At 45.5% G+C, this 27466-nt stretch overlaps 1 protein-coding gene across 1 annotated transcript in view; it reads left to right on the top strand.

The window, feature by feature from the left end:
* Positions 1 to 27231, top strand: part of ST6GALNAC5 (ST6 N-acetylgalactosaminide alpha-2,6-sialyltransferase 5) — a 109542-nt gene extending 82311 nt beyond the window's left edge. Inside the window, exons 3-5 of the mRNA XM_040407314.1 lie at positions 9466 to 9875; positions 19605 to 19712; positions 26306 to 27231. Of these exons, the coding sequence (XP_040263248.1) occupies positions 9466 to 9875; positions 19605 to 19712; positions 26306 to 26537 (750 nt within the window). The 3' untranslated portion in view covers positions 26538 to 27231. The remainder of the gene's footprint in view (positions 1 to 9465; positions 9876 to 19604; positions 19713 to 26305) is intronic.
* The last annotated feature ends 235 nt before the right edge of the window (positions 27232 to 27466 follow it).

The following is a 27466-nucleotide window of genomic DNA, read 5'->3' as shown; positions in this document are numbered from 1 at the left end:
CAATGGCCGCAGCTGCTGGAATCGCACCAGGGTTCGATCCGTGGCCCGGAACCTCATTAGGAAGGCTTATATCGCACTTGTGCTGCGTCAGCCGGATGGACGACGACGCGGGAAATGCACAGACAATGGAAAGCCAATTAACTGAGGGCAAAGTGTCCACTCGCCAGACATTAATTGAAAATGTAAGTCCTCAACGCACCCAGCTCTGTGGTTTACTGCGCAGTCCTTGAATAAATAAGTCCTTGAATTCTCAAGTTGGAAAAAAACTTGCATTCAGCTGCACCAGGGAAAGTGAAGTTGCTTTCTCTAAGGGTTGGTCACCCAGCTTTGTCGGACCCTTGAATGGTAAATCTGGGCCTTCTTTTGCTGTGTCCTTGATCATAGAGGCAGGTTCTGCGCATTGTACTTTTATGTGACTATACCCACTTCACTTTTGGGGACCAGCAGCGCAAGTACCATTAAGCCATGTGATTAGAACAATTTTATTGTAACATTTGAACTTTTGCATGGAGTACTGCGCTGTCAGTCACTGTACGGTTTTATATCCCTATCCCCCACGTTCCCCTAGAAGGCACCACCTGAGGCAGCCGCCTCACCTGGCCTTTATTAAAAGGTGCGCCCCTGGGCAGGTCCCCTTAATTGGCATGATCAGGAGTAACCTCTGTTGTCATAAAAAAATAAAAAATTCACAGCCCTTTAATTTAATGGGCACAGTCTCTTACTTGCTTCTTTGAGCATTGGGTGATCTCATGTTCAAGTCCCCTAACGGGACTGAAATGAAAATGAGAAAATCAGATTTTTTTTCCCTTTTAGAAAATCAGAAAAAAAAAAAAGTACATAAAATATCTCAAATTGTCACGTTATTTATCCTGGATGGTAAATTTTAAATTAAAATAGTCCGCCTCCCCAAAAAAATTGAATAAGAAGTGATGTAAAAAGTCATATGTATCCCAATAAAGAAGCAAGAAAACTACGGCTAAAAACAAGCTCTCACACAGCCCCATCAATGGAAAAATTAAAAAGTTATGCCTCTTATCAAAATATGGCAGCAATGATTTTTTAAAGTGTTTTTTTTTGTGTTTAATTGTACTATATATAATTTTTCGCCCTAAAAAAGAAAATCAGCTTTTCAATAAATAATTGTATCCCCAAATGATATAGCTCTCTCTATCACAGCTCAGTGGGTGTGTCCTTTCTCCTGCAGTTCTTTCCCGATCCCAGCTCAAGAAGTGAGTCCTTTCTGCTGCAGCTCTCCCCGATCACCGCTCACGAGGTGTGTCCTTTCTGCTGCAGCTCCATATCACAGCTTAGAAGGCTTGTCCTTTCTGCTGCAGCTTTCTTCCTATCACAGCTCAGGGGGTATGCCATTTATGCTGCAGATTTCTCCCTATCACAGCTCAGGGGGTATGTCGTTTCTGCTGCAGCTTTCTCCCGATCACAGCTCAGGGGGTATGTCGTTTCTGCTGCAGCTTTCTCCCTATCACAGCTCAGGGGGTATGTAATTTCTGCTGCAGCTTTCTCCCGATCACAGCTCAGGGGGTATGCCGTTTCTGCTGCTGCTTTCTCCCGGTCACAGCTCAGGGGGTATGCCGCTTCTGCTGCAGCTTTCTCCCGATCACAGCTCAGGGGGTATAACGTTTCTGCTGCAGCTTTCTCCCGATCACAGCTCAGGGGGTATGCCGTTTCTGCTGCAGCTTTCTCCCTCTCACAGCTCAGGGGGTATGCCGTTTCTGCTGCAGCTTTCTCCCGATCACAACTCAGGGGGTATGCTGCTTCAGCTGCAGCTTTCTCCCTATCACAGTTCAGCGGGTATGCCGTTTCTGCTGCAGCTTTCTCCCTATCACAGCTCAGGGGGTATGCCGTTTCTGCTGCAGCTTTCTCCCTATCACAGTTCAGGGAGTATGCCGTTTCTGCTGCAGCTTTCTCCCGATCACAGCTCAGGGGGTATGCAGCTTCTGCTGCAGCTTTCTCCCTATCACAGCTCAGGGGGTATGCCGTTTCTGCTGCAGCTTTCTCCCGATCACAGCTCAGGGGGTATGCTGCTTCTGCTGCAGCTTTCTCCCTATCAAAGTTCAGGGGGAATGCCGCTTCTGCTGCAGCTTTCTCCCTATCACAGTTCAGGGGGTATGCCGTTTCTGCTGCAGCTTTCTCCCTCTCACAGCTCAGGGGGTATGCCGTTTCTGCTGCAGCTTTCTCCCGATCACAACTCAGGGGGTATGCTGCTTCTGCTGCAGCTTTCTCCCTATCACAGTTCAGGGGGTATGCCGTTTCTGCTGCAGCTTTCTCCCGATCACAGCTCAGGGGGTATGCCGTTTCTGCTGCAGCTTTCTCCCGATCACAACTCAGGGGGTATGCTGCTTCTGCTGCAGCTTTCTCCCTATCACAGCTCAGGGGGTATGTCGTTTCTGCTGCAGCTTTCTCCCGATCACAGCTCAGGGGGTATGTCGTTTCTGCTGCAGCTTTCTCCCTATCACAGCTCAGGGGGTATGTAATTTCTGCTGCAGCTTTCTCCCGATCACAGCTCAGGGGGTATGCCGTTTCTGCTGCTGCTTTCTCCCGGTCACAGCTCAGGGGGTATGCCGCTTCTGCTGCAGCTTTCTCCCGATCACAGCTCAGGGGGTATAACGTTTCTGCTGCAGCTTTCTCCCGATCACAGCTCAGGGGGTATGCCGTTTCTGCTGCAGCTTTCTCCCTCTCACAGCTCAGGGGGTATGCCGTTTCTGCTGCAGCTTTCTCCCGATCACAACTCAGGGGGTATGCTGCTTCTGCTGCAGCTTTCTCCCGATCACAGCTCAGGGGGTATGCCGTTTCTGCTGCAGCTTTCTCCCTATCACAGTTCAGGGAGTATGCCGTTTCTGCTGCAGCTTTCTCCCGATCACAGCTCAGGGGGTATGCTGCTTCTGCTGCAGCTTTCTCCCTATCACAGTTCAGGGGGTATGCCGTTTCTGCTGCAGCTTTCTCCCGATCACAACTCAGGGGGTATGCTGCTTCTGCTGCAGCTTTCTCCCTATCACAGTTCAGGGGGTATGCCGTTTCTGCTGCAGCTTTCTCCCGATCACAGCTCAGGGGTATGCCGTTTCTGCTGCAGCTTTCTCCCTCTCACAGCTCAGGGGGTATGCCGTTTCTGCTGCAGCTTTCTCCCGATCACAACTCAGGGGGTATGCTGCTTCTGCTGCAGCTTTCTCCCGATCACAGCTCAGGGGGTATGCCGTTTCTGCTGCAGCTTTCTCCCTATCACAGTTCAGGGAGTATGCCGTTTCTGCTGCAGCTTTCTCCCGATCACAGCTCAGGGGGTATGCTGCTTCTGCTGCAGCTTTCTCCCTATCACAGTTCAGGGGGTATGCCGTTTCTGCTGCAGCTTTCTCCCGATCACAACTCAGGGGGTATGCTGCTTCTGCTGCAGCTTTCTCCCTATCACAGTTCAGGGGGTATGCCGTTTCTGCTGCAGCTTTCTCCCGATCACAGCTCAGGGGTATGCCGTTTCTGCTGCAGCTTTCTCCCTCTCACAGCTCAGGGGGTATGCCGTTTCTGCTGCAGCTTTCTCCCGATCACAACTCAGGGGGTATGTTGCTTCTGCTGCAGCTTTCTCCCTATCACAGTTCAGGGGGTATGCCGTTTCTGCTGCAGCTTTCTCCCGATCACAGCTCAGGGGGTATGCCGTTTCTGCTGCAGCTTTCTCCCTATCACAGTTCAGGGAGTATGCCGTTTCTGCTGCAGCTTTCTCCCGATCACAGCTCAGGGGGTATGCAGCTTCTGCTGCAGCTTTCTCCCGATCACAGCTCAGGGGGTATGCCGTTTCTGCTGCAGCTTTCTCCCGATCACAGATCAGGGGGTATGCAGCTTCTGCTGCAGCTTTCTCCTTATCCCAGTTCAGGGGGTATGCCGTTTCTGCTGCAGCTTTCTCCCGATCACAGCTCAGGGGGTATGCCGTTTCTGCTGCAGCTTTCTCCCGATCACAGCTCAGGGGGTATGCCGCTTCTGCTGCAGCTTTCTCCCTATCACAGTTCAGGGAGTATGCCGTTTCTGCTGCAGCTTTCTCCCGATCACAGCTCAGGGGGGTATGCAGCTTCTGCTGCAGCTTTCTCCCTATCACAGCTCAGGGGGTATGCCGTTTCTGCTGCAGCTTTCTCCCGATCACAGCTCAGGGGGTATGCTGCTTCTGCTGCAGCTTTCTCCCTATCACAGTTCAGGGGGTATGCCGCTTCTGCTGCAGCTTTCTCCCTATCACAGTTCAGGGGGTATGCCGTTTCTGCTGCAGCTTTCTCCCAATCACAGCTCAGGGGGTATGCCGTTTCTGCTGCAGCTTTCTCACGATCACAGATCAGGGGGTATGCAGCTTCTGCTGCAGCTTTCTCCTTATCCCAGTTCAGGGGGTATGCCGTTTCTGCTGCAGCTTTCTCCCTATCACAGCTCAGGGGGTATGCCGTTTCTGCTGAACTTCTATGCCTATCATCGCTCAGGGAGTGTGCCCTTTCTGCTTCAGCTCTCTCCCTGGAAATGACCATATCCGGCCACCTCAGTAGTTTGATGCACACATTACTATACAGATTAAACATCAGGTGGCGCCAATGTAATGACGAAAAGCATATATTTCACAATTGGAGCGATTTGTAACAGACAGTAAATTGCAAAAGTAACTAACTTTTCATGCTGAATTATATTAAACAGATTCTGGTTCATGTGGTCATCTCTCTGGGTACCCTGCTGGGTATGGGTGACAAGCACCTATGATCTCATGAATTGATGGGGGTCTCTATGGGCAGACCCCAATGGATCAGACCTTTATGTCCTATCCAGTAGCTGAGCTATACAGTTCTGCAGTGAGAGTCTTGAAGTGAGGAACCCTTAGGCCAAATGCCATTTTTTCTGTTTTCTCACTAGTGTTGTATGTCACCATCTCTGCCGGATGTCGGTGAATAGAATTTTAAAATAATCCCATTGATACGCTGTGGCCCCGAGCTACAGATTTGGTGATTTTGTGTCTTTTTTTAAAAATTTTTAGGTGGAAATGTTCTTCTTTGAAGTGTTGCATTTTCTTGACTTCCCCTGTGACTAGGCAACAGATAAAAATGTGCGTCTCCCCGTGTAGTACGAGTCTGTTCATTAGCGAGGATGTCAAGAGCCTTTTCTGCAAATGAAAATGCTGAGACGAGTCTGTGTAAGAGGCTGATTGCGGCGGCTCCGACAGAGGAAGAGAAAATGTTTTAATTGCGAAATATTCTTAAAGACGGCAGAAATGACTCGAAAGTGACATCTTTGTGAGAGCCGAGACGCTGTGTAATCGAGCTCTCTGCAGATTTATGGAACTTCTCGGCTTTTTATTAAATTCTGATTATTTTTGGCATGTGTTTCGCTAAGAATTAAGAACACATCGGAGAATTGTTGACAACTTATCAGGAAACGCCGGTTGACGTGTAGGTGAGGGGTGTCAGGGCATGAGATATACAGACGATATGAGGCCTGTAGATTTAATGTGACTTGTGGTCAGTGAAGGCCTCGTCCTATCTGACAAGTGACGGACAAATTCCAGATTATGTTTCACAATCAATCATATCTGTGCACAGGGAGAGGAGTGGGAAGAAACCTCCTTGTGATTGACTGTCAGGAAGATCTAAGAGAGGGAGGGAACCGGGTGACAGAGAAATGAGCTCCATGAGAGCCAATATGGCTGACAGGGTTTGCTATCAGACAGCTACTTCCTGTCCAGGAAACAGAAGGCAAGGAAACACATAGTCAGTTTTTCAGCTTATTCCAAGAGACCCATCATTTTGTTTTAGGGTACAAAACTGACTCAGAGGAGGAAGTGACATCAGAGCCTTTGAGTTCAAAAATCAATGATGTATGTGCAGCGGCCCGGGAGGAGGATGGGAGTATTAGTGGCTCTAGCGCTAACAGTCAATCACAGTGGCTTTCCACACACCGTTGGGCCATGCAGTGAAAGGAGGGGGGCACCTTTTCTTCCCCTGGGGCATACCCTGGATCTAGGGCTCCAGTCAGGGTGCCTGCGATATTAAGTGTTCATATGGGGGCAAGGCAGGGCGTGTAGAGTGCAGTGGCCAGCGTATGGTCTAGGAGTAGAAGAATAAATATGTCTCTTGACTCAAGTACAAAATGGGAGTTGTAGTACATCCAGTTATAGCAGACACCGTTCCAACTGTACACCGTGCAATTCTATCTCAGATAACGATGTATGGATTTAGGCAAGGACGGGAGTTATGATCCTCTTTGCACACTACCTTGCTAAAGTTTCTCGCAGTAGAATCTATGGTGGGCAATAGTACTCGTGCAATAAAGGCTGTATTGTCCCTGGCGGGATACAGGATTTTCAAGGCACGTCTGGCCAGGTATGAAGGGTGTCTTACTGGTATGCCTCACAGCAGCAAAGTCTGAGTGGCTATAGTAGTAGGTTACCTTGCTAACTCCTATGCTTGGCAATGCAAATTCTAAGTTCTCTTTTATCTCCCCCTCTGTCTCTTCTTCTCTTTCTCTCCTTCTGTGGAACTTACAGAGATCTGTTAGTCTCTGAAACTTTCTGGGCCTAAGGAGGCATGAGGTAACAGCTTTCTCTCTCTCTCTCTCTCTGAACTCTGCAGTCTAGACTGACTAACTGAGCTGGGGGCAGATCCTGGATCCTCACCCAACTGCCTGCAAAGGCTGAGCAATACCTCGGGCACCAGTAGATATGTGTGAGATGCAGTGTTTCCAGCAACGTTTTATCTAACCTGTACATTTTTAAAGAAATTTGTAGTTTTGTGCTGAGTGGGCGTGGCCCTTCCAGAGCATCGATGTGGGCTCTAACCGGTCAGATATCCCCCTCCCCTCATGCAGCCTCAAACAGAGGCTGCGGTATTGTATCAGGCTTACCTTCTCCCCTGTTACAGCATGAGCCTCACTGCTGCAGCTTTTCTTTTTTCTCTGTGAATATGCTAATAATATACAAATTCATGCAAAAAAAAAGCTAAATATTAAATATCTCTTGCACTGTATTGTAAGAGTATTTTTTAAATCTGTTCTGTCCCTTTAATTCTGTTCCCTTTTATTATTATTATCATTCTGTGTAATGGTGTGCCTTGTAATGTAGTACCCATCCCCCACTGTGTTAAGACCACATTCCTGAGTGATCTCAGCGACATGCGTGCTGCACACTGAAGGAGGAGCTAAAAGGTTTAAACTTTGTGACACACATACAGTACAGACCAAAAGTTTGGACACACCTTCTCATTAAAAGAGTTTTCTTTATTTTCATGACTATGAAGGCATCAAAACTATGAATTAACACATGTGGAATTATATACATAACAAACAAGTGTGAAACAACTGAAAATATGTCATATTCTAGGTTCTTCAAAGTAGCCACCTTTTGCTTTGATTACTGCTTTGCACACTCTTGGCATTCTCTTGATGAGCTTCAAGAGGTAGTCCCCTGAAATGGTTTTCACTTCACAAGTGTGCCCTGTCAGGTTTAATAAGTGGGATTTCTTGCCTTATAAATGGGGTTGGGACCATCAGTTGCGTTGAGGAGAAGTCAGGTGGATACACAGCTGATAGTCCTACTGAATAGACTGTTAGAATTTGTATTATGGCAAGAAAAATGCAGCTAAGTAAAGAAAAACGAGTGGCCATCATTACTTTAAGAAATGAAGGTCAGTCAGTCAGCCGAAAAATTGGGAAAACTTTGAAAGTAAGGGCTATTTGACCATGAAGGAGAGTGATGGGGTGCTGCGCCAGATGACCTGGCCTCCACAGTCACCGGACCTGAACCCAATCGAGATGGTTTGGGGTGAGCTGGACCGCAGAGTGAAGGCAAAAGGGCCAACAAGTGCTAAGCATCTCTGGGAACTCCTTCAAGACTGTTGGAAGACCATTTCAGAGGACTACCTCTTGAAGCTCATCAAGAGAATGCCACGAGTGTGCAAAGCAGTAATCAAAGCAAAAGGTGGCTACTTTGAAGAACCTAGAATATGACATATTTTCAGTTGTTTCACACTTGTTTGTTATGTATATAATTCCACGTGTTAATTCATAGTTTTGATGCCTTCATAGTCATGAAAATAAAGAAAACTCTTTGAATGAGAAGGTGTGTCCAAACTTTTGGTCTGTACTGTATATTTGGGGGACTCCACCTAGAACTTCATCCTAGGTTCGATGTAAGTATTGATTTTCCCTATCTCTTGTACACCCCGGGGTGTCTGTCATGTATTATTGTGGTAGACAGCCATGTGTTATAGCATGATCGACGGAGTCTCACCCCATATTGCATTTTTATTATTTATTATGTGATCTGTCTGTGTTATCTTATATTTATTCACACTTAGGCCTCCTGCACACGACCGTATGGCTTTTTCAGTGTTTTGCGGTCCGTTTTTCACGGATCCGTTGTTCCGTTTTTTGTTTCCGTTGCGTTTCCGTTTCTGTTCCGTTTTTCCGTATGGCACATACAGTATACAGTAATTACATAGATAAAATTGGGCTGGGCATAACATTTTCAATAGATGGTTCCGCAAAAAACGGAACGGAAACGGAAGCCATACGGATGCATTTCCGTATGTGTTCCGTTTTTTTTGCGGACCCATTGACTTGAATGGAGCCACGGAACGTGATTTGCGGCCAATAATAGGACATGTTCTATCTTTAAACGGAACGGAAAAACGGAAATATGTAAACGGAATGCAGTACATTCCGTTTTTTTTGCGGAACCATTGAAATGAATGGTTCCGTATACGGACCGTATACGGAACGCAAAAAACGGCCAGTAAACAGGGGGAAAAACGGTCGTGTGCAGGAGGCCTTAGTAAATATATTTATTCACTTAGCCTGCGTAATCTTACTCATTCTCAAATCTTTTTTCAATTCACGACTTGAGCTTCTCTGTTAGAGCTGAATTGGTAGGTTTATCAAAACTGGGGTAAAGGAAAATTGTCTTTGTTGCCCATCAGATTCCACCTTTCATTTTTCAGCGCTCTTTTGGAAAATGAAGAATCTGAAAAGGAAGCCAGCTTTCCTTTTCACCAGTCTTCCCCAAAGACTTGAAGGACCTTGCTTTGTCCTTAGCCATTACCAGCCTCTTCGTTAGCAATTTGGCACTTTTGAATTCTAAATAACATCCTGATGCAATGGGGCCCGTCTCAGCATCATGTCTCCTTTTATTCCAAGAGCTCCCCCTAGTGTTTGCCACCAATATCTCTGATGCTGAGTCCACTGGAGATACATGTTCTGTTGACTTTGGTTTTATGAAGCTTTTGTCCAGAGCAGAATATTATTCAGTCCTATCTCTAATCAGGTCTGTGTATTTTCTGAGTCTTAACCTGCCTCCCAAACGCCTTTTTGTGAAACTGCCTTTAGGGACCCTCGTCTGTTTAAGAGAATATAAAGAGCAGTTTTCAAGCTGTGAAATATGACGGCTCACTCTGTGATTTTTACGGTCTGCTATATGTTTTCACTGCTGCAAACATTTCTTCTCCACAGCCCCTGAAAATGCACTGCAAGAGTTGTGCGCTAGTCACCAGTTCGGGACACCTGCTGGGCAGTAAACTGGGTAATAAGATTGACCAGACAGAGTGCGTGATACGTATGAACGATGCTCCAACACGGGGCCACGGACAGGATGTCGGAAACAAGACCAGCCTGCGAGTGATCGCGCACTCCAGCATACAGCGGATACTCCGAAGCCGCAACGAGCTCCTCAACATGAGCCAAGGCACCGACTTCATTTTTTGGGGGCCCAGCAGCTACATGAGGAGGGACGGCAAAGGGTTAGTCTACAACAACCTGCAGCTCATAAACAAGATACTACCTCGATTAAAAGTGCACATAATTACCCGGCACAAGATGCTGCAGTTTGATGAACTCTTCAAGAAGGAGACGGGAAAAGACAGGTAGGACATTAAAAACAAAAAATATTATATACAGTACAGACCAAAAGTTTGGACACACCTTCATGACTATGAAAATTGTAGATTCACACTGAAGGCATCAAAACTATGAATTAACACATGTGGAATTATATACATAACAAACAAGTGTGAAACAACTGAAAATGTGTCATATTCTAGGTTCTTCAAAGTAGCCACCTTTTGCTTTGATTACTGCTTTGCATACTCTTGGCATTCTCTTGATGAGCTTCAAGAGGTAGTCCCCTGAAATGGTTTTCACTTCACAGGTGTGCCCTGTCAGGTTTAATAAGTGGGATTTCTTGCCTTATAAATGGGGTTGGGACCATCAGTTGCGTTGAGGAGAAGTCAGGTGGATACACAGCTGATAGTCCTACTGAATAGACTGTTAGAATTTGTATTATGGCAAGAAAAAAGCAGCTAAGTAAAGAAAAACGAGTGGCCATCATTACTTTAAGAAATGAAGGTCAGTCAGTCAGCCGAAAAATTTGGAAAACTTTGAAAGTAAGGGCTATTTGACCATGAAGGAGAGTGATGGGGTGCTGCGCCAGATGACCTGGACTCCACAGTCACCGGACCTGAACCCAATCGAGATGGTTTGGGGTGAGCTGGATCGCAGAGTGAAGGCAAAAGGGCCAACAAGTGCTAAGCATCTCTGGGAACTCCTTCAAGACTGTTGGAAGACCATTTCAGGGGACTACCTCTTGAAGCTCATCAAGAGAATGCCAAGAGTGTGCAAAGCAGTAATCAAAGCAAAAGGTGGCTACTTTGAAGAACCTAGAATATGACATATTTTCAGTTGTTTCACACTTGTTTGTTATGTATATAATTCCACATGTGTCAATTCATAGTATTGATGCCTTCATAGTCATGAAAATAAAGAAAAAACTCTTTGAATGAGAAGGTGTGTCCAAACTTTTGGTCTGTACTGTGTATATATATATGTAATTCAATGAAATAAAATATTCCTTTTTATTGTGGCATTGATAATATAATTTTGCAAACTCTGCTACAAACACTCCAGGGCCAACTCCATAGAAGGCCTAACGGGTTGTCTTAAAAATAATGTCAGCACGTACCTCAGTATAAGGGGACATTCACGCGATCATATCGGTTTTGCGGTCTGCAAAACACGGATACTGGCCGTGTGTGTTCTGCATTTTGCGGATCAGCATGTCCCGCCCTATTTTAGAAATGCCTATTCTTGCCTACAAAACGAACAAGAATAGGACGTGTCCCATCTTTTTTGCGGGGCCGCGGAATGGACATACGGATGTGGATCGAACACGGTGTGCTGTGCGCAGCTCTTGCAGCCCCATTGAAATGAATGGGTCCACATCTGATCCGCGAAAAATGCAGTTTGGATTGCAGACCCAAAATACGTTCATGTGAATGGTCTCTTAGACCATTGAACTCAATGGCAGCTGTAAAATCAGTTTGCTCTGAACTCCCTCTGGTGAAAAATGCCATGTATTCATGTAAAAAAAGAAGCTCAGCACCGGGCCCCCTATCATCTCTGGCCATGTAGCAGTACCGTGGTCTGCTTCTATCATAAGTACTCTTCTTAATTAAAGGTAAGTCTATTGGCATCCCAGAAAACTCCTTTTAAAAGGAGGTGTTCAAGAGTTAGAGAAAACATGGCTGCTTTCTTTGAAAAACAGTGCCACTCCTGTCCACAGGTTGTCTCTGGTACTGCAGCTCAGCTCCATTGACTTGAATGGGGCTAAGCTGATATTCCATAGATAAGCTGGGGACAGGAGCAGCGCTGTTTTTTGTTCTTCAAATCACGGGCGATTTCTTTAAGATGTTGATCATAGAACTCACAACGTCTACTTTCCAACGAAGAGTGCGAAGAAGTCACAGGGTTAATAAATCTCCTAAGGAAAGGAATGGCCGAGGAGCAGACCCGTTCCTGTAAATGATGACATTTCACTCGACGACGTTGGTTATTCGAGAAGAATTTTTCTTGTCAGATAAGTGGATAACGGATAACGAGCAACAGAACGACGCAACGTGCGAATGATCTGAACCGTGTCGCAGCTCTTCACCCATCGCTAACCATGAAGCGCAGATTTTCAGTCCTGTTTTTGTATTTTAAATTTTGTCTCGACTTTCATTACTATTCGAGGGGAGTTCACACGACAGCATTTTAATTATGGATCCCAAATGGAGATGGATGTATGGGAAACTATTAAAGGGGAAGACGCGCTAAAGCATGTGCCATGTTGCTTAGGTTAAAGGGGTTCTCCCATCAAGACTACTTATAGGGGAGAGCTGATGGGTGTCAGTGGGGGTTCAACCACTGATCAAGAGATCTGGGACCTGTGCTCCCCCATATGAATGGAGTGGCTGTCATGTATGCACACTGCTGCTCTGTGGGGCTGCAGGAGATAGTCGAATACACAGGTTCAGCTATCTCCGTCCCATAGAGATGAAAGAAGTAGCAAATGGGGAGCATGGGCCTTTGTTCTCTATTGGCGGGACCTCACTCATCGGACCTCAAAGCCGACCAGACGCTCATTCCCTATCCTATGGATCGGGGTTATGTTGTATTAATGGGACAACCCCTTTAAGTGTTAGTTATTGGTGGTGTCAGATGGGCACTTTATGAATCTGATGATTGCCCTGAGCTCCAAGTGTAGACTTCTAACTTTCTGATTCCCCCTTAAAAGGACTGTGAAGTTTAGAAAACTAATTTCAATTAAAATACTCCATTCTGGGCTCTTATTTATTAGCTACAAAGAGCGTCTGTCACTTTGGAGGACCACACATGACCATGCATTACATGGACAGCCCATCGCATTCAATGAGATCAGTGTAGTACTTTTTTTTCCCCCTGTGGTGGCGCCGCAGAGAAATTAAACACTACCTCCAAGGTTTACAGCTGATTCTCTGATCAGGTTCTCTAAAGCAGACAACCCCTTTAACCAGGGTCCATGTTCACATGAGGCAGTAAATCCCAGCTCTGAGGTGATGAGGTTCAAATAGCCCAAACAGACCTGTCCTGGGTATCAGATATTAAGGTCACGTTTAAAACATTGGAAGAGAACTATTTATGTCCTCTACTTACAAATCGAAAAGCAAGGGTCAAATTAGGAAGAGATCAGTCATAAACGTAGGTCAAGACAGATAGCAGATATGATAACTAGGTCAGGAATACAAGCTACGTAGAAACCGTATGGAGCTAGAAGAAGCGCACACCTGTGCTACTCAGGCCCAGAGTGATGTAGGAAGGACCTTTACTATGAAGCCCAATGGTTGCAGTCAGGTAGTTAGCACGGGCCCTATAAGAAGCTGAGAGCAGGCGCATAGGCATATATACGGCTCACGAGCAGAGCAGTGTGAAGCAGACAGGAACGCAGAACGCATGTGCATGTCTCACGAGCAGAGCAGTGTGACGCAGACAGGAACGCATGCACTTGACTCGCGAGCAGAGCAGTGTGAAGCAGACAAGAACGCATGCGCTTGACTCGTGAGCAGAGCAGTGTGAAGCAGACAAGAATGCATGTGCTTGACTCACGAGCAGAGCAGTGTGAAGCAGAGAAGAATACATGCGCATGTCTCGCAAGCAGAGCAGTGTGAAGCAGACAAGAACGCATGTGCATGTCTCACAAGTAGAGCAGTGTGAAGCAGACAAGAACGCATGTGCATGTCTCACAAGTAGAGCAGTGTGAAGCAGACAAGAACGCATGTGCATGTCTCACAAGTAGAGCAGTGTGAAGCAGACAAGAACGCATGCGCAAGTCTCATGAGCAGAGCAGTGTGAAGCAGACAAGAATGCATGTGCTTGACTCACGAGTAGAGCAGTGTGAAGCAGACAAGAACGCATGTGCATGTCTCACAAGTAGAGCAGTGTGAAGCAGACAAGAATACATGTGCATGTCTCACAAGCAGAGCCGTGTGAAGCAGACAAGAACACATTCGCTTGACTCACAAGCAGAGCAGTGTAAAGCAGACAAGAACGCATGCGCATGTCTCACAAGTAGAGCAGTGTGAAGCAGACAAGAACACATGTGCATGTCTCACAAGCAGAGCCGTGTGAAGCAGACAAGAACACATTCGCTTGACTCACAAGCAGAGCAGTGTAAAGCAGACAAGAACGCATGCGCATGTCTCACAAGTAGAGCAGTGTGAAGCAGACAAGAACACATGTGCATGTCTCACAAGCAGAGCCGTGTGAAGCAGACAAGAACGCATGCGCATGTCTCACAAGTAGAGCAGTGTGAAGCAGACAAGAACACATGTGCATGACTCACAAGCAGAGCCGTGTGAAGCAGACAAGAACGCATGCGCATGTCTCACAAGCAGAGCAGTGTAAAGCAGACAAGAACGCATGCGCATGTCTCACAAGCAGAGCCGTGTGAAGCAGACAAGAATACATGTGCATGTCTCACAAGCAGAGCCGTGTGAAGCAGACAAGAATGCATGTGCTTGACTCACGAGTAGAGCAGTGTGAAGCAGACAAGAATACATGTGCATGTCTCACAAGCAGAGCCGTGTGAAGCAGACAAGAACACATTCGCTTGACTCACAAGCAGAGCAGTGTAAAGCAGACAAGAACGCATGCGCATGTCTCACAAGTAGAGCAGTGTGAAGCAGACAAGAACACATGTGCATGTCTCACAAGCAGAGCCGTGTGAAGCAGACAAGAACGCATGTGCATGTCTCACAAGTAGAGCAGTGTGAAGCAGACAAGAACACATGTGCATGACTCACAAGCAGAGCCGTGTGAAGCAGACAAGAACGCATGCGCATGTCTCACAAGCAGAGCAGTGTAAAGCAGACAAGAACGCATGCGCATGTCTCACAAGCAGAGCCGTGTGAAGCAGACAAGAATACATGTGCATGTCTCACAAGTAGAGCAGTGTGAAGCAGACAAGAATACATGTGCATGTCTCACAAGCAGAGCAGTGTAAAGCAGACAAGAACGCATGCGCATGTCTCACAAGCAGAGCCGTGTGAAGCAGACAAGAATACATGTGCATGTCTCACAAGTAGAGCAGTGTGAAGCAGACAAGAATGCTCAGCACCTGGTGATGCATCCTGACACTATGTAGGATATTATTTTGAAAAACAAAGGGCAGTGTACAAAACAACATTGACTGTCTTTTAAGGCGATCTGATATTTTCGTGCCACCCTATAAAGCATTCTGGTTGAGTCATACAGATGACTGATTCAGTTGAGTGCTACGGTTGTCAACTCTGACGTACGACTGATTAGAAAGAGAGGAAACATGGCGCCGATATAATAAACAAGGAGGAGAGGGACGAAATTTAGATCTAAGGCATTTAAGGCCGCACGGCACAATGTTCCTTATAAAGAGGACGTTTTCCAAGCCAATGACAAAAGCTGTACTTGTCACGGCTTATGATGATGTCTTCTGCTGACATTGACTCTTTATGATCTCCTTAGTCCCACAATGTATGCAAACTCCAAGCTCCGCAGTCAATAAATCAATGGCCTTTAATATTTATACTCATGTTAGGCCTGACCTGGGGAAGAAGAGGCAGAAATCAAAAGATGCTGCACACTGCAGTTTCTGTAGATGCACATGTGTATAAGGGGCATTAGATGAGCATCAATTAAACGTAAAGATGCGCCCCCCCAAAAAAATGGGTCCCCCCAATAAAACATATTACATTTGCCAGGTTCAGGACTAACAAAGGAATTTTTAAGCATTTACTGATTTCTGATCCAGTGGTTGTGTGAGCTTAGAGAGAACAGCGCCACTCTTGTCTATAGGCTATGTCTGGTATTGCAGCTCAGGAAATAACGTGACGTTGCAGTGTGATCGGCACTACTATATTATATCTCTATCATTTCATTTGGATTTATTATATGGAAGGGGATCTAAGGGAGTCATATAAAGGGCTGTCTCTTTTAGGAAACCTATATATCAGTTATCCAGGACTTCCACCGGCCAGCTATTTGAGAAAGCCGAGTGCCAGAGCCTTCTTGATGCTTACCATAGGCCACTGATGTCACGACCATCGGTCATGTGGCCTAGGTCGAACTGAGCCCCATTAACTTGAATAGGGCTGAGTTGTGCCTAGGCCACATGACTGATGGTCATGATGACGTCAGTGGCCTAGGGTAAGCACCAGGAAGGTTTAGGCTCTCACAGGAGCACCAAGGCGTTCTCAAACAGCTGATCGGCAGGGGTCCTGGGTGTCGGACTAGATGCTGATGACGTATCCAGAGGATAGGTCATCATTTACAAAGAATCAGATAACCTCTTTAACAGAGAGGAGTCTCCCAACTAGTTACAAAGAACTTCTCTTGCCCTGGAGGACCCAGCATGTCCACGCATCACGGTGTATTGATATCTATCGGCACCTTGCAGTGCATCATTTCACCTGCGGGGGTACTGCAGGGAATTTGAACACACCCGCTTGTTTGGCCATAGCAGTGAATAGCGAGGACTTTGCACACGAGCAGCATACTGTCACAGTCCCTCCCATGACAGAGGTGAGAAGATCTGAGAGACTGGCGGCACGTGAGGGTATCTGACAGTCTCTCTGTTTTCTCCTTGCAGTGTTTTTGTTTGGTAATGACCACACCTCTTGTCAGGTGCAGCTTGTGGTCATTACTGAGGCTCTATTTAGTTCTGACTAACTGCTTACCATGCGGTTGATATTTACTGCTGGAGTTGGTTGAGCTGGTGTGTTGTTCCTTTGGATCTCCTGCTCCCCCATTCTTCTTTAAGCTAAGTGCATTTTGTTGTTCGCTTGTGTTTGTTGTTTTCTAGGCCTCAGGGAGACGCTGGTTCCTTCATCTGGGAAGGAACCAGTAGTCTCATTCCCTGCCACCACTCCTAGGGATTTCCAGGGTCTCCAGGGCTAAGGTTCAGTTGTATGAGTATTTCCCCCTTCAGGGTCTACTCATATTGGCAGAAGTCAGGGAGAGGTCTAGGGATTCCTAGGAGGTCACCATCCCTCTCCCTTAGCTTTGAGGCCTAGACTCCGGTCTATTTCCTTCTGTGTGTTATCTGGTTTTTCCCCTTCCCCATTACCTGTGACACATGCTCTCTGTTCACATGCAGGCATCCTTCTTGAGATAGGAGCGGGTCTCAGAGGTGGGACCTGCACCAATCAGACATTTATGAAATATCCTATTGATATGTCATATTGCCCAGATGAAAATACCCTTTTAACAAGAAATTGATACACCATGACGGTAAAAGGAAACAAGCATATTCTGTAAAATTATGATGGGTGGGGGTCCAACCTCTGAGACCCCTGCCGATCACTAAAATGAAGGGACTTCTCCCCTTGGGTTTACTCAGGGGCGCACCTAGCCTTATTTGCTGCCTGAGGCGAAAACTAAAACGCCCCCCCCCCCTTCCCCAATGCAAATTTGTTAACCTAACCCCTTTGCCACAATGAAAGCGCTCATTGCCCATGGCCCTTCCGCTGTCCCCCCCCCCCTTGCCCCTACCTGGTGCTGTGATCGCCTCACCTGGCCTCATTGGTGGTGCACCCCTTGGTTTACTCCTTGCACAGAGACCTTCTTGACCACCTTTCTTCAAATGAATGGGGCTGCGCTATAGATCCCAGCGCAGCGGGTGGCCAGGAGCGTAACTGTGTAGATGAACACTACGCAGGAGCCTGAAACAGACCCTAATGCAGATTTTCTATTAGGGCAGAATGACTTCATAGTGGAAGTCAGGAACCCATAGAACTATAGATCTCAGCCGCCTGAAAAGCTCCACACTCACTCCAAATGGGTGGTATTTGTTATGTTCTAGCCCAGTCTTTTTCATGGATATAGATACTAATGTGGAAAAAATTCCTTTCATACCGAGTAATTACAGTGTTCAGACCATTAGCTAATACGGGCTTTTCTTCTGAACTTGGTCTTTTTCTCTGTACCCCTGTAATTTGGGGAGCGATGGGACCGAGGTGGCTTGCGTGCGGAGGTTTAATATCATTAGAGGTAAGAATTGGCATCGAACCATCAGCGCTGGTCTGAGGGGCCCTGCGGCTGCTGTAGAAATTCTGTAATTTTAGGTCGTGATGCTGGAACCAAGACATTCTCCACAGGAGAGAATGAGAAATAACACCTATGTATTATAAAGTAGCTTGCCTTGAAGTGCAAGCAATGGAAGGTGAAAATAATGTTCTGACCCGTCGCCGATACCCAGGGTGCACCTAGCCTTTCTGCTGCCTGAGGCAAAAACTGAAACAGCGCCCCCCCATGCCAATTTCTTAACCTAACCCCTTTGCCACAATGAAAGCGCTCATTGCCCATGGCCCTTCCGCTACCCCCCTCTTGCTCCTATCTGGTGCTGCCCGAGGCAATCGCCTCATCTGGCCCCATTGGTGGTGCACCCCTGCCGCTACTTGGGAGAAGTTCATGCTGGTGCAGTCTGTGATCCTGGACTACCAATGATTTCCAGAATATAGGGGCTCTATCTTCAGAATCCGGTGTCTCTATCGAGAGATTTAAACCCCTTTGTCACTACACAGAGACTTCTGTTACTGAAAATGTGACGTAGCGGACTCCAGTAAGAGTTCACATTTATCCAACGTAATAATACCCTTCCCATAGCGATCCGATGCTTCATTCCAGAGAAAAAGTACTTTTAATCCATATGCAAATTAGAAGCGGTCAAGTGCTCCGAGGGCGGTCTCAAACCACTCTGTGCACCCTTGCTCCTTCTACTCCTTGACTGACTTGGCCAGGAGAGATGACTATGCAGGAAGCTGGTCCTGTCCATCAAGGAGAGGGAGGAGCTGGCAGAGGAACGAGGAGGAGCAGTGGTGCACAGGGTGGCTTGCCCGCCCCCCACCCCGTGCTCTTAACTGCTCATTTGCATATCGGTTAAAGGTACTTTTTCCTCTGGAATAAAGCCCCAGATCGCTGCCTATTCTTGCTTTGACACTATGATAGCAGTTACCAAAATCCAGCTGCAAATAGATGTATGCTGCTACCAATTACATAAATCTATATGTATTTAGCTCCCCCTAGTGGTGGCTGCAGACAGAATTATATCATTTATCAAGTCAGAAAAACTGAACTTGCCGTTACATTCTGAAATCAGGTCAAAATTGAGGTAGCACATTAATAAGAATTGTGAATGGGAATTGTGGCCCTCTGATTTATGTCTCTGCCCCTTTTAGGTAGACATGTCCTAATAAACCATATGGGAACAGATTATCTATGGGAGACAGTCTCATGATAGAAATGTCCGTTACTAGTGTTCCGTTATACAAACAATACGGAGAGTTGTCAGTTTTTTATTATTCTTCCACCATTTCTTCATGAGAACAGGCATAGGTGGCAGTCATAGGTGGCAGTAGTGAGTCCAAGGGCCACTTGTGATTTATAGCATTATTATGGATCTGAACACATTATAATTAAACTATTGAGATTTATCAATAGTGTCTGCCAAAATAATGCAAATTGCTCCAATTGCGACATGACAGATATTCTGTTTGCTTGCGCCCCCACTTGGCTGACATACTTATAGCATGCACATAAGGATACCATACATACATGCTGTGGCTGCAAAATTAGTAAATCTTTTGCCTGCGCTACTGTACCTCAAGTGTATTGCACTTGCTGTCACACAACGCGTTTCAATGCCAAGGTCTGACCAAGCCTTATGTCCGCCCTGTAGCAGTGATATGTGCTGATAGGGTTTATATACTGATTTTTTTTTTTTTTTAGCTCATACATGTATTTTCGTATTTTTCGTTTTCTTCTTGCAGGAAAGTTTCCAACACTTGGCTCAGCACGGGATGGTTCACCATGTCCATTGCGTTAGAACTCTGCGATACAATCAATGTGTACGGGATGGTGCCTCCAGATTTCTGCAGGTAAACCTCCAGTCTCCTGGAATTCCATGGGGGGTTTTATCCCGAGGGGAATTTTTTAAGTCAGTTTTGCATTGTTATAATTTGCACCAAATTTATCAAATCTGCACGGTTTAATACATTTGGTGCATCTTTAATTCTAACACTTCTGTCTTGAGATATTACTCTTTTATTTTTCTACATCACCCCTTTACTGGAGTAAGATGGCAACCATTTTTCCAATATTTTTTTTATTTTTTTTTTAAGTTGCAGCTGATAAATGTGGCTTAAATCACTTTGACGGGCCAATCACAACCAGTTTCCCACCTACTTTTTTAATAATTAAAGGGGTGTAAAAATTAATTTTTTTGTCCAATTTTTTTGTATAAATATGCCTATTTTAGAACTTTTTGAAGCCAGAATTCTGGAGTGAATTATAATTATAATAGAGGAAAAATTCTAGTATCGTAAAATAATACAGCCTGTGTGGAGGTAACTTTTAAAGAGGTTTCCCGAGATTCTGATATTGATGGTCTGTCCTCAGGATAGGTCATCAATATCACATCAGTGGGAGTCCGACTCCCGGGACCACTGCCGATCAGCTGTTTGACGAGCCCAGTGAGCGCTGTTACCTCTTTCTAGGCCACCATTCATCAGTCACGTAGCCTAGGCGCAGCTCAGTTCCAAGTGAATAAGGCTGAGCTTGCAATACCAAGCACATCCACTATTCTATGTACGGCGCTGTGCTTGTGAGCCGCATCGCTACTGTCTTCTCAAACAGCTGATTGGCGGGGATCCCAGGTGTCAGACCCCCATTGATCAAATACTGATGACTAGAGATGAGCGAATCGACTTCGGATGAAACATCCCAAGTCAATTCCCATAAAACTTTGTTTCAATACTGTACGGAGCGAGCGCTCCGTACAGTATTAGAATGTATTGGCTCCGATGAGCCGAAGTTATTACTTTGCGAAGTCTCGCGAGACTTCGCATAATAACTTCAGAAATTGATTTCTACTGTAAAAAAAACATTTCCCGAACTCTGGTTCGGTTCCAATCTACCACTTGGAATCGAACCCGAGTTCTGGAAATGTTTTTTTACTGTTTAAATCAATTTCTGAAGTTATTATGCGAAGTCTCGTGAGACTTCGCAAAGTAATAACTTCGGCTCATCGGAGCCAATACATTCTAATACTGTACGGAGCGCTCGCTCCGTACAGTATTGAAACAAAGTTTTATGGGAATTGACTTGGGATGTTTCATCCGAAGTCGATTCGCTCATCTCTAGTCATCAGTATTTGATCAATGGGGGTCTGACACCTGGGATGTTTCATCTGAAATCGATTTGCTTATCCCTACTGATGACCTATCCTGAGGGTCATCCGTTTAAAAAAAATAAAATAATGGAAAACCCCTTTAAAAGAATTGGTAACAACTGCAACTGCTATGCTGATACCCAATATACTTGTATTTGAGAGTTGTCTGTCTTATTCTTTTTTTTATGCAAAAAATAAAAATCTCCACTGATCCTTCGCCACTCTGACTTTGGCGCTCCCCAGGATCCTTGCTTCCTGTTCTCTCTCAACACACAGGAAATATCCATTCAGCCAATCACAGGCCACAGCAGTGACCTTATGTGTCAAGAGAGACCTGCGAGGACCCGGGGAGCGGTGGGAAAGTGACTGGGGGTAGCATGCCAAATGATTGACTGGACAACCCCACTAAGAATCAACCTACTCTGTGATACTCTGTAGCTGCCAGACTTTTACAGCTTTTTTATGTTGTTCTTTTATTATAAAAAAAAAATCCAAACTGTAATAAAAATACGTGTAAAAACAACATAAAATCCGCAGCTCCAATACAGGGTAAAACCTCCAGTGTGTTCATAGATGACCTTGACCAAAGCAAGGAAGATGAAAGATTTCGGTTGCCACAATGGAGAACTTGGACTTCAATCAGATTTGTACCTCTTGGCCTCTTCTCTTTGATCCTTATATTTTCATTTTACGCCATCGTTTCAGCAGCCAGGCGCAGGCTTGAAATGACATTTATCAAAAACGACTCAATCAATATATTACTTATTACACTCTGCAGCCAGTCATTATATCAGGGGCTAAATACACACTTCCATTTCCTACATAACATGCACCGTGAGTTAACAGAGATTGGTTTGCCATCGACTGAAGGCGGTGTAATCGTTGTCCGGCCGCGTTGCGAGCCATCATGATCTCGGTATTAATCCTTATTCAGGATGCCGCCTCACTAGGATTAGAACACTTTAATGGTTGTCAACCATAAGTATTCATTAGGAGAGAACCAATTCAGTCTAATCACTGCCATGGAACTAAGTGGGTATCTTATCTGTTCATACGAAGGACGTCTCAAAGGTATTGGAAGTAATGTTATGAAGTCAATGAACCAGTGGACGAGAGGCGAAGGGAGAGCTGAAGATTTAATGCATCCTGCAATACATCTTCATGGCGTGGACAGCAGACGTCATTGAACTTTTGTCTAGGACGGGCCCCAGTGTGTAGAGTACAGACAACCCGTAGACTGGGATGAAATTCAAGATGTAATTCTGTTTTTCACTAATTTAACTCGTCAAAGGATGGAGCGAAAAAGGACCTTAAAGGGGTTTTCCTATAAATAACATTTGTCACTTAGCCACAGGATCCCTAGCGATCCCGAGGACATGAATCCCGAAGTTCCCCATAGGAAAGGAGTGGTAGTGTGAATGCATGACCACCACTCCATGGGCTTCTATGGGACTGGCAAAGATGGCCAAGTTCTCTCATTAACATCTTAAAGGGGTTAATGCCACCCCCCACCCTCCTTGGGCAGACCTGCGAAGGGAAACATACCTGCTTACCAATGTTGGCTCCCGGTCCCGTCTGCTCAGCTCGGGTCCTTGGAAGTAAACTTTAAGTTTGCCACCGCAGTAGTGATATGCTCTCATCACGTGACCATTTGAGATGACGCAAAGGGAGCTACAGTAGTCACCGCTGTGGCCAACGATTGGCTGCAGCAGTGTCAAACTGGTAGTTTACATCCAGGGACCCGAGCGGAGCAGAAGAGGCCAGAAAGCGCAGGAGCTGGGAGCAAGCACCGCAAAGCAGGCAAGTATGCTTACGTCCACGAGTCTGAGCCATCACATAGCAGAAAAAAAAAGTAATGGGTGACAGGATATGGCGACACAAAGCAAGCCTTTTTTAATGGTAAAACAAAAACTAAATTTGGCATCTATGATAATACTGACCCAGCAGAATAAAGCTGAAATGCCGTTAGTACTGTACAGAGAACACCGTAAAAATAAAACCTTAAAAACAATGGCAGGATTGCGTTGTTTTTTCATACTGTCTCCTAAAATCTTTTTACAGTTGCACAATTCACCCTGATGTGCCCCAAAAATGGTGTGATTAATAAATAGAACTTGCCCTGCATAAAACAAACCCTCCTACATCTTTGTCGATGGAAAAACAAAAAAAAGTTCTGGCTTTTGAAATGTGAAGATCAAAAAGCAAACAAAAACAAAAAAGATGAGTTAAAGGGGTTGTTAACCCCTGGGGACAATTTTCTGCTGACCCCTCCCCAGCTGGCCAGACCCACAGTGGGAATTATATTTACCCTATCCTGTCCACAAGGCTCTGGCTCCATTACTTCCCCTTGGGCGCCACAGTTCTCAGGTCTTGCTGCATCAACCTCTGTTTTGACGTGGGTCGCGTGGCGGCTGCAGGCAATGACTGGTCGCAGCAGTGATGTGTCAACCATGCATCATATGAATCAGTGACGTTACATGTGTGACAGGTGACTTGCGTCTAACCGGATTCTGACACGTGGAGACCCAAGACCTGCAGTGCCTGAAGGAAAGTGATGGATCCCAGCAGCAGGAATAAGGTAAGTATGATTCCCACCGCAGGTCTGGCCATGCTGGGGGGAGGGGTGTCTGCATTAGAGGTCCTCAGGGAGAAAACAACCCCCTTAAGTACCAAACTAGACCATGTTCTTAATAGGTTTAGAAATCCCCCTTTTACATGGAAAATGTTCCCTAGTGGTCCCGCTTCAGAAAGTTTTCAATCAACTGTGCTCACCCAAGGGAAGCTGTAGCTGAGCATACATTTTCCTTGTAGCTCCTACTGCAGGGTAAATGTATTACATGCTAACAAACCCCGTCTGCCTGCACTAGCCGCTGGGGTACCTACCATTAGCCCCTCCTCTTCTGCCTGCACTAGCCGCTGGGGTACCTACCATTAGCCCCTCCTCTTCTGCCTGCACTAGCCGCTGGGGTACCTACCATTAGCCCCTCCTCTTCTGCACTAGCCGCTGGGGTACCTACCATTAGCCCTCCTCTTCTGCCTGCACTAGCAGCTGGAATACTTACCACTAGCCCCTCCCCTTCTGGCTGCACTAGCGGCTAGAATACCTACCACCAGCCCCTCCCCTTCTGCCTGCACTAGCAGCTGGCTCACCACTAGCCCCTCCCCTTCTGGCTGGAATACCTACTGCTAGCCCCTCTCCTTCTGTTGCACTAGCAGCTGGAATACCTACCGCTAGCCCTTCCTCTTCTGCCTGCACTAGCAGCTGGAATACTTACCACTAGCCCCTCCCCTTCTGGCTGGAATACATACTGCTAGCCCCTCCCCTTCTGTAGTACAAGCAGCTGGAATACCTACTGCTAGCCCCGCCCCTTCTGTAGTACTAGCAGCTGGAATACCTACTGCTAGCCCCTCCCCTTCTGTAGCACTAGTTGTGACCGTATGAACATTTCTGCTTGATCCATTCTGTGTAATTGACAATTGGTTTACATTTCTTCTTTTTTTTTTCTACTAGAACTGACTGCACACTTGTATTAAATATGGTGAATGGGTTATGAGGGGCGCAGACAGATGTTCTGCATACGTTTCCTCATTAGAATTCCGTTCTCGGATCTCGTGTGTGAAGAGACTCTGGTTCTGTCTTAATATTCTGCTATATGCCTCGCTGGCTGTATATTCATCACTTGCTCCAGATATTGATTCAGGATGTAAATTTTTTAGGTTCCAGATTATGATTACGGCTCAATATTATTATACAGTTCGGCAGTCCGTCTTTCAGAGGCGTGTACATCAATATATCTTAAATCCCCGAGGAAATTAAATCGATTGTGTTTTAAATATACATATAAAGAGAATATTATTCTTGTCTCTGTAGTTTCCTGTGAGGTTAAGTTAAGATATGAAGGCGCATTTTCCCACAGTCATAGGGATGGTGCTTTATTCCTTCTTTGGACCTGAGTTGTCAGAACTTTCCTTTATTTCCATGGTATCCAATCACAGCTCTGAACCGGCTATGTCTGGCAGACACATAGACTTGAATAGAGCAGCAACAGACATATGCAACCGCTGGTCATCTGAACGGTGACACCCCCTACTCGTCATCTGCAGCTGTCCCAGTGGTTAGACCCCCAACGTTCGGACACTTATCCCCTATCCTGTTTGTGGGAAAAAGTGGAGGAACTTTAAAGTGTAACCGCCATCAAAAAATGAATTTTGGCATAGGTTACTGCTGCTGCAGCATTATGCATAAAGCAATCTTTAGTTTCTTCACTTACCACTGTTTTATTTGAGTTTTTCCCTTAGTTATAGCTGTTTTAACCTCTACAATATGAGGACCTTCTCACGATGGCTCCTCTGCCAGTTCTCTGAGGACAAAACTGCTTTCCCTCACTTCCCATACGCACTTGCTGTAGCCAGCAGCTCCCTGCCGGGCCAATCAGATTAGATTTCTGAGAGACACGCCTCCTCACTCTGAAGCCTAATGTAGGCATGCAGTGTGAAGGACCGCCCCTCTGTCTTCTTTGCCGGAGACAGATGAGCCATAGCAACTGTCTTTTAAGGGAGCAGTGGAAAGAGACAGAGGACATTAATGAAAGCTGTTATTATAAGGTAATTACAGATCTTTTGACAATCATTGACAGACTAACTTATGTATACACATGCCTAGCTCTAATAAATTGGCAAATAAAAAAAAATATGACAGTTACACTTTAAAAATATCGTTTTTTGCCAAGAATTTCAGTTAAAGTCTTTTTAAATCGCATTCGGTGTACTGGCCAGAAAAAACTGCTATGGCGAACGTCTCCATAGGCACCAATGCGATGCAATCCTCCGCCCCCCCCCCCCCGCCAGCATAAAGCACCAGTGAAGGGGTATTAAATGACCCTATTTTCAAAATTCTGCTGCATGCCATTGGGAACAGTTTAGCTCCGCCTCCCTGTTAAACGAGACCCATTTCATAGTCCAAAAGTCATCTATAGGGAACCCATCACAATTGGGGTTTATAAACTGAAATTAGAAATGAGCAAATCGATTTGAAATATTGAAAATTTGGATCAAATATTTTTAAAATAAATTCTGATTCTAACAAATTCAAATTTCACCGTATTCTATTCTCGGGAGCAGAGAGAGAGGCTTTTTCAGAGCACTTCGGCCGAATCAGAACCTAATCAAATTTTAAGATCTAGTGGGCATCATCTTCTCCTAAAACCAGGGTTAGGTCTATCTTTGCGTAGCCTAACTTCTAACTGTTCATGAGATGGTTAATATAGGAATTTTATAGTAATCTTACCTTTTTCTTCACAGGGCTGCCAACCACACGTCAGTACCTTACCACTACTATGAACCTTTGGGACCAGACGAATGCACTATGTACATCTCCCATGAACGAGGGCGGAAAGGAAGCCACCATCGCTTTATCACGGAGAAAAGAGTTTTTGCCAACTGGGCACGGACCTTTAATATTCACTTTTTTCAACCAGACTGGAAACCGGAGTCAGATTCTGCAAAGAGAGGACCTATAAAGCCAATGTTCTGAGGAGAAACATGACCCAAAGTAGAGCTGTCACCTGAGGGGACACAGCCATGCTGAACCAAGCCTGTGACTGAAACTAGAACTAGAGATGTCGTGTTGTGTCCTGTGGAAGATGACCATTAACGGGAGATGAAAGTCTAACTTTGGACTCCATTTTGTTTTCTTAACCTAAATAGAACCAAACTCGTGTGCTGATAATGTATTCATACTTCTCTGGTTTTCTGATACAGAGCACCAAATCTTCGCTATGTGGATATGTGATTGCAAAATGATATGGTTTATGCAGTATTTGTCCTGTGAGCATCTAGTGAATTAACAAGCTGTTGGTTCAGCACCCCCTAAAAAATGTCTGCCCTCAGGTTGGGTTAAAATGGGTCTGCATTAAAGCACTTTCCCGGAGCCAGTCGCCCGTCCAGCCAAGGAAGCAGAAACCCGTTTTGCAAATAGAGGTAAAAGCTGAACCCATGTTGGTGTTGAGAACGATGAACCATCCACAATGGAAGCTGCAAACTGTAAGACTCTGCTTTGGCTCCAGTAATTTTATAAGAATTTGTTACTTCCAGCGATGCACAGTGGCTCTACTTCACTTTGCCAGGATTGTTCTGTCCGTTCTACGTATTGTTCAGACAATACAGATTTTTCATAATCTATTTTGGTTAGTATTCTTGATCCTTCTGTAAATAAATGGCAAAATTTTTCTCTACATGTGTCACTAATAGATCTGATGTCTACGTGCTGATGGTTCTCTAGTCTAATGTAAAGACTTTACTCACAATGTTATTCACAGGGGCATTATTATAATACTTGGGGCCAGCATAGTAAGACGTCATCAGCTGAAGTTAAAGGAGTTGTCCAGGATTGAGGACTTTGTTCCATTAGTACAAGACAGACATACACATAACATACATCCATGTCCTACATTTTCCACATGT

Source organism: Bufo bufo, chromosome 9, assembly GCF_905171765.1.
Source record: "Bufo bufo chromosome 9, aBufBuf1.1, whole genome shotgun sequence".
NCBI classification, from domain to species: Eukaryota; Metazoa; Chordata; class Amphibia; order Anura; family Bufonidae; genus Bufo; species Bufo bufo.
Note: the sequence above shows the minus strand (reverse complement) of the source record. Positions and strands in the feature narration are given on the sequence as shown.